Source organism: Poecilia latipinna, unplaced genomic scaffold (assembly GCF_001443285.1).
Source record: "Poecilia latipinna isolate Pla-1442-1.1 unplaced genomic scaffold, P_latipinna-1.0 Scaffold411, whole genome shotgun sequence".
Classification (NCBI taxonomy): domain Eukaryota; kingdom Metazoa; phylum Chordata; class Actinopteri; order Cyprinodontiformes; family Poeciliidae; genus Poecilia; species Poecilia latipinna.
In genome coordinates this window covers 326,199-333,873 of record NW_015113027.1, presented here as the reverse complement: position 1 = coordinate 333,873, position 7,675 = coordinate 326,199, and the positions used below count along the sequence as shown (strand labels likewise).

General features: G+C 42.0%; 1 protein-coding gene across 1 annotated transcript in view; it reads left to right on the top strand.

The window, feature by feature from the left end:
- Nucleotides 1-7,675, top strand: part of LOC106950611 (extended synaptotagmin-1-like) — a 23,180-nt gene continuing 15,505 nt past the window's right edge. Inside the window, exons 1-14 of the mRNA XM_015037584.1 lie at nucleotides 1-676; nucleotides 2,025-2,066; nucleotides 3,034-3,168; nucleotides 3,836-3,909; nucleotides 3,982-4,054; nucleotides 4,152-4,241; nucleotides 4,412-4,467; nucleotides 4,609-4,729; nucleotides 4,812-4,988; nucleotides 5,706-5,788; nucleotides 5,970-6,018; nucleotides 6,114-6,203; nucleotides 6,323-6,418; nucleotides 7,521-7,592. Of these exons, the coding sequence (XP_014893070.1) occupies nucleotides 311-676; nucleotides 2,025-2,066; nucleotides 3,034-3,168; nucleotides 3,836-3,909; nucleotides 3,982-4,054; nucleotides 4,152-4,241; nucleotides 4,412-4,467; nucleotides 4,609-4,729; nucleotides 4,812-4,988; nucleotides 5,706-5,788; nucleotides 5,970-6,018; nucleotides 6,114-6,203; nucleotides 6,323-6,418; nucleotides 7,521-7,592 (1,524 nt within the window). The 5' untranslated portion in view covers nucleotides 1-310. The remainder of the gene's footprint in view (nucleotides 677-2,024; nucleotides 2,067-3,033; nucleotides 3,169-3,835; nucleotides 3,910-3,981; nucleotides 4,055-4,151; nucleotides 4,242-4,411; nucleotides 4,468-4,608; nucleotides 4,730-4,811; nucleotides 4,989-5,705; nucleotides 5,789-5,969; nucleotides 6,019-6,113; nucleotides 6,204-6,322; nucleotides 6,419-7,520; nucleotides 7,593-7,675) is intronic.

The window sequence follows — 7,675 nt, the reverse complement described above, 5'->3', positions numbered from 1 at the left end:
TGTTTTCATCCAGCTAACGGGACGTGGGTGGGGCACGGAACTTGGTGCTTTCTCTGGTCTGGTGTTCATCCAGAACAACTGCGTTATACAACCGATAACAAGCATGTCTTAATGCGAATGTTCTGGTGTACTGATAATAATGTTAGCTAGCTGCGGAATCTGAAGTTCACGTGCAGCCGCCAGTTTGTTCCAACGGTCTCTGACGGCAGAGATGAAACTTTAGCCGTTAGGCTCGTTCCCACACCGTCCTAACCGAGTACTCCTCATTCAGCTCGTTAACAGGAATAAACCAGAAAAAAATAAATAAAAAATGCAGGACGACAAGCCGGAGTCGACCGAAGCCAAGGGCGCCGAGGGTCCGGGCGCAAGCGGCGCCGGGGACAAAACGTTAAGTAACGTGAGAGAAGCAGAAACCACCAAACCCAAAGGGATCAGCGCCGTGGCTGTGCTGTGGACCTTCGGGAAATGTCTGACTGCCTTGCTCCCCGTCTACCTGGCCGGGTACTATCGAGTCAGCACCAGCCTGCTGGTGTGCGGCATGATGGTGTACACGGGATGGAAACATGCTCGAGAGGCGAAGGAAGAGCGTCTGAGGTCGGCTATACAGTTTTTGGACGACGAGGAGGAGTACACATCCATGAAATCGTCCAAAATCAGGAGAGACCTCCCTGCGTGGGTAAGAAACAACATCAAAACCTCTCAAGATAGCAAAAGCTGTCAACAGTAATAAATCCCCCCCACCCCTCGGTTCACGTTGACCTGGAGTAACCTCTGTTTGAAGGCATAAGACCTAGAACGAGACTCTAAAATCATATCATTGAGGATATAATTGTCACAGGATGATTTCCTGGATAAAATAACCAAATCAGAGCCTTTTGTATACCCTATCACACCATAAATCACTTATTTTTTTATAACATGTTCCATCAATTATCTTTTTTTTTTTTTAAAAAAAAAATGCATGAAAAAAATGTGCAAAATAATTGTTTCCACATTTTTAATAAAATTCCTTCTGCAGAGGTTTTTGTTTGCTTTGCATAACATCTGTATGTTAGAGCAACAACACAACGCATGGAAATACAGACCAGATTTCATTATCTTTGATTTCATTATCACAGATCTTTATGGAAAATATGAAGCACTTCAACTGAAAACCTTTGCAACTCATATGTGACTTGGGCAATTCTGAATAAATGTTAAAATCGCTCTAAATTCACCCATTGTGTTTTCTAATGTTTACTGATCAGAATGATTCTTGTGCCTCTAACCAAACAGATGGCAGTATTATCAGTCTATTCTTTAATGCATTTTTTTTAAATCTTTTGTAAAATCCTACAGTGGAACTTCATATGTAATTACCTCGCTGAGCTGTTCTTGTCAGTGTACATTTTTAGGGGTAAAAACAAACAGCACTCGATGGCATCTTTAAACGCTTTAATCGTTCCGCGGCTGCATTTAAACTCGTCTTGGAGATTTCTGCTGCAGGCGATGCAGATTCATACCTGTTCCTTCTGAGTGCTCGGAGGCAGAACCCACATGCGCTCGATTTCGACTCAAAGCATGGTGCTACACCCAGATGAGGTTGCTGCGGGTTCCTTTCGTGATTTCCGTGATTGTTTGCACGACCAGGGACCATGCCACTAAAGTATTAAATAAGTCCTTCTCCAGATTGATTTCTACTCAACTAACATCATAAATTCAGATACATCTGAAAACAAAAAACACAATGAAATATTAATAGCAAAAACATTACAAACACTTAAAAATGGCCAAACAGTCCTCCTGTCTCTTAGTATAGAGATAATGCACATCTTTGGGTGTAAGATTTGTGCTGGGTGCTGTTTTAGCAGCATTCTCCGTGTTGTTTTGAAAGAATTTGCTTTCAGGCTTGTCTGCGGGCACCTGATGAGATTTCCTGACATTCTCTCTGACTGAATCGTTTCCCCATCCTGGCATGTGTGTGTGTTTTTTTTTAATGTGCTCTAGGAAATTAAAGTAGGTTTCTGCATTGTTTTTGTTTTCAGGTCAACTTTCCAGATGTGGAGAAGGTTGAATGGCTCAATAAGGTGAGACGATGTTTTTCTTGATATTTTTAAGGTCCTTTTTTCCAAGTTCAACAAGCACGTTTGTCTATCCAGCAGATCAGCTGCCCTGCTGATTGAAAGATGACAGCATGTGGTAGGATATTAGATGGTGTTAGCTGACAGACAGTGGCAGAGGTCCCCCTGCTGCCGCCATGTCCCTGTGAAGGCCACACCCCTGGTATAGGTACTGTACTGCAGAGAGCAGGCCCTGCTCCAGGCAGCCCTCTCAACATTTCCATTTCATTGCAGCCAACCAGGCTGACAGGAAGAGGGAGGAGTTTTTCATTCCCTTGAAACTAAAAAAAGAAAAGCTGCAGCCCCTTTGTGCTTTCGGCCCAGAGAAACTAAGGCCACTTGTATGCACATTGGAAAAAATAACATTTTTTCCAGCTAAATGAACCACGGGATCTGAGTGTCTCACAACAGACAAAGCTCTGGTTTGAGACTGCTTATTTGAGGACTGATCAGCAGATTCTCTTTGTCCTCCACAGGAGCCGGCTGCTGATGACTCACTCCCTACTTATGCCAGACTATAACTATCTGCATTTTTTTTCCTGAGCCACGGGGGCACAAAGCCAAACACTGTCTCTGCCTTTTTGATTCTTTCCTTGGAGGAACTGAACAAAACTAACGAAACTTTTAACAACTTTGTAAATATGCCACCTGCAGGGCATTTACTGTTAATATTAAAATCAGTTCCTACACAAGTGTAGGAACTGCATGTCATAAGTGGGTTAGCAGTTGGGAAGGCTCTGCGCTTGTCAGCTGCCACCCGTCATTCTTCTATTATTGCTTGTGGCCACTGAAGCATTTGACAAATAGTTTTTGTTATTGGATAGCCAAACCCCAAAAGCTCGCTTATCGCAACTGAGGCAGCAGTCTGAGGATCTGTATGACTGATTTTCACATGTAAATCACATGTCTGCCATGTGCTCATTTTCCTGTCCAGGTACTGCAGCAGGTGTGGCCGTTTGTGGGCCAATACCTCGAGAAGCTGCTGATGGAAACGATCGCTCCGTCCATCCGAGCTTCAAGCGCTCACCTCCAGACGCTCAGCTTCACCAAAGTGGACATGGGGGACAAGGTGATGGCATCGAGAGTATAGAGCGTCCTGCAAAAGTATCCATAGCACTTCGAAGGGTTTGATATTATCAGCAGTCAAGAAGCCCATGGTTGGATGATTTGTTGACAGTTCAACTATGAGTTGTTGGGGAAATAAAAACTCAAATGGGGTTCTGTTTGACAAAACCATGTAGAGGACAGAGCAAGCACTGAAGAAAGTGATCTGTTCAGATGAGACAAGCAACTATCACTTCACAAAACTCTGACTACACTAATCAGCCAGAGTTTTGAGACACATGGTAATTGGCAGCATCATGCTGTGGGGGTGCTGTTCTTTATCAAAGACAGGAAAACTAGATGGGAAAATGAATTGAGCTAGAGTGGACTATGACCCTAAAGAAGCACACATTTATGTAATCCATTGGTGCCAAAGCTTGAAAATCGCTGTTCACAGATGCTCTCCTTCTTACGTGACTGAGCTTGAGCTACTGTGGCTAAAACCCCAATCAGTCCCAGTAAAAAAAAAAAAAAAAAAAAAAATTGCCTTTGTGGTGCGATACGACAAAATGTGAAAAAGTTGAAGGCGTATACATGATTTTGCAAGTCACCGTAAAAATTCTATGACACGACTTCACTCACTAATGACACATTTTATTACAAAACACATCTGTGCTCCCTGTTTGCTCCAGGCCATGAAGGTGGTGGGCATCAAGGCACACACAGAGAATGACAAAGGACAAGTCCTGCTGGACCTCTACATCAGGTAACTGCTTCTCCTTTCTTCCCGTGCCTGGCAGCTCGTTGTAGCTAACGCCAGTGGTTCCCTTTTTCTCAGCTACGTTGGAAATGTGGAGATCAATGTCGAAGTGAAAAGATACTTCTGCAAGGCGGGAGTCAAAGGAATACAGGTTTGTCGTTTTGTCCAGCCCTGAAATAAATTCTTGCCTCTTAAACAACGTGGAATAGAAGGTTTCCAATTAAACCTTTGTGTTTATCTGCTACCAGCTACATGGGATGATGCGAGTGATTCTGGAGCCTCTGATTGGAGATGTGCCCATAGTTGGTGCCGTCACCATGTTTTTCATCCGTCGGCCTGTAGGTCTATTTAAAGTCACCTTCTATTTGTCCTTTTCATGCTGCTCAATAACCTCGCTTTGACGAGACTATCATGTGTCCCTGTGTAGCCTCAGAGCTTTATCTTGCTATTGATTCTCTGTCAGTTCTGATTGACTTAATCTTTGCTCAGCATTCTCATTTCTTCCCAGAAACTGGACATCAATTGGACTGGATTGACCAATTTATTGGACATTCCTGGACTGAAGTAAGTCATGCTGAGAAAGACTTTTTTGGATTTTACTCAGCAATAGGGAGTTGTTTTTTTTTTTTTAAGAAACATTTCAACATTTGAAACATTTCTTCCTTTTCTTCTGCTAATGAAATACCAAACTGTAATCTGTTACAGTGTTATGTCAGACAGCATGATTATGGACGCCATTGCTTCGTTCTTGGTGCTGCCCAATCGTCTCGTTGTCCCACTCGTCCCTGGTTTGCACGTGGCTCAGCTACGCTGTCCGCTACCCAGGGTAACGCCTCGCATCCTGCATGTTTCACATCAGTTCACATCCCAGGATAAAAATATAATTTTGCTCTTGTTTTCATTCTCAGGGTGTGGTGCGCATCCACCTGCTGGAGGCACAGAACCTTGTTGCCAAAGATAACTACGTGAAAGGGGTCATGGCAGGCTTATCTGACCCATATGCCATATTAAGGGTGGGCCCTCAGACCTTTACCTCAAAACACATCGATAACACAGATTGCCCCAAATGGGGAGAGATGTATGAGGTGAGAAAAAGGACACGCTTTTGAGACATGTAAGGTTTGTGCAGTACCCCTCCAGCGTACAACAGGGTCGTGTTTGGGATCATTCTGGAGGTTAATTCCTGCTTTATTCCAAATTCTGTTCAGATCATTATTCAATCCAACTTGTACAAAGTATTAAACTCTCTCTCTGGAGAGAGCGAGAGAGAGAGAGATCAGGATTTTATGGCTCGGCTCACTGAAGAGATCCAGCTCTTTCAGCTCTTTCAACAAATAACTATGAAACAGACCCGGAGCATGATGCTACCACCACCGTGCTTGACAACTAGTATGGTTTAGCTTTCAAAACCCTCCGCTTAGTCCTCCTGTCATTCTATCCAAAAATCTGACCATCAAATCTATCTAAAGCAGCATTTTGGTTGGTTCATGTGGGCCGCTTTAAATTTTAGTCAAGCGAAGCAGGCACTTCCTTTCTTCTTCTGCAACCTGAATTTCTTTCCCAGAGTTGTTCAAATCTTGTGGACTCCAAAGTCAATCATTTGATATCCATGCCTTAAAGGAATGTATGGTAAACTTCTGACCACAACTATTTTCAGTACTTCCATCAGTTCATAGAACTTCATTTCACTTGGACTCGCTCTGTGTTGAAAATGTTCATTTTTCATTCATATGTCACACCGACAGCTCCCAAGCAAATCCCTCTGCCAGTCCTCATGCCGTTATGTGTGTGTTGTATGTAAGGTTATTGTCCATGAAGTGCCGGGTCAAGAGCTGGAGGTGGAAGTTTATGACAAAGACACAGACAAGGATGATTTCTTGGGAAGGTACACGCAGATAATTCATGTCTTTGTTTTGCTTCGTCAAATCTGTCATGCTCACTTTTCACCATTCATTTGTCACCAATTGCAAATAGTAGGGGGGAAAAAAAGACCTAAATATTAGCTCGGCTGTTATTAGCGGTAATGAATTGTTAGCAGTATTATGTTACGCCTTATTTTTCTGCAGGACCAAATTAGATCTGGGTATTGTGAAGAAGTCCATAGCGGTTGATGATGTAAGTGATATGCTTTTATAACTTCCAACTAATTTGTCTATAAACAGCTTTCACATGATCAGAATGCAAACATATGAGTTCACTCCTGTTGCTAGTGGTTCACTTTGAAAGACACTCCATCTGGACGCGTTCACTTCAAGCTGGAGTGGTTGGCCTTGCAGCCTAACACTGAACAACTTGAGCAGGTTGGAGCCTTTCTTTTTAAATTAAAAAAAAAAATGCAAAAATGAATCATCTGTTCCCAGGCTGTATTTTCCTTCTCCGAGTCTTAACAATTCAAAAAATGTTTGTGAAATTCACCCAGGTCCTAAAAAGGAATGAAAGCGTCACCAGCAAGAACTCCAACCCCCCCTCTTCAGCTATCTTGGTTGTGTATCTCGACAAAGCTGAGGCACTTCCCGTGAGTCAAATATCTCTGCCCTCTCTGCCCACATGCGTGCGTCGCTCAGAGCTGCTTCCTGTGTGGTTAAACTGGGGCAGAACTGGAGCTGCCATCTGTCTTACATTCCACATCTTGCATTGTGTTGGTCTCCGGCTGCCGTATCTCTCTGTTTAGCTGTGAAAGAATGAACCTAACATAGGTCAACATTGCTGCACACACTGTTTGAGTTCATGTGAATATGTGGTGGCAAAGGGAGAAGCTATGAGAGTCATACCTCATCATTGTGTGTATTTGTGTAGAGGGGGGTGTTGCTGTTAAGCACACTTCCTTTTTTTACCATGGAGAATAACTTGTTGCTGTTACTATGGTAGCCTCAAAAAACACACAAAACCATAGACATGCCCACATTTTCAGATTTATGTGATCTGGATGCGTCTTAATAAAGTAGGATATCATTGAGGGAAAAAAATTCAACAATGTCATTAAAACACATAAATTAATAAGCAGGTTTTTTATTTTAATTTTGTTTGTCAATGAAAATGAAAACACAGAAATCTGTTTCTCAGCAAAAGATTGTATTAGATAAATAAAAAGGGGTTTTTAATGCAAAAAATCTGGGTCTGTTGAAAGATATACTCATATTCTGCACAAAATATGAACTCATACTTTTGGGTGTAGAGGAAGCCCAAGTTGCTCTATCCTTCAGCTCATCTTTATTGTTGGGTATTGTGTCACTCATCCTCCTCTTGACGAGTGATAGTGACAATCTTATCAACTGGATAGATGTCAAGTCAGCGCTCTTCCCCCATGATTGATGAGGCTATAGTATCACATTTCTGTTCTGTAAAATCTCAATGTAATATTCTAATTTATCACAAACTAAATTGATGTTTTTATTAGGTGCTTTCTATAAATATCAAAATGACCAGAAATCAGAATTCTATTAGTAATGTTTCCATATAAGAGAATCACTTTTTGATTTCAGTTTATGAAACATGTCATCTTGTTGAAGATATTTTAATTTAGTGGGATTTGTTTCGTTTTTGTCTCTTTGTTGCTACGCTCTTGCTCAAAATCGCTTTATGTATCTTACCGCGTTCCTATTTTGCTTAAACTTTAGATGAAGAAGGGAAATAAGGAGCCCAACCCCATGGTGCAGATATCTGTGCGGGAAACCACCAGAGACAGCAAGGTGAAATAGTTTCAAGAACTAACTGAACTAATGTAACTGGGACCTTTTTTCTGCATTGCAAATATATATTCCAAAAAAATAAA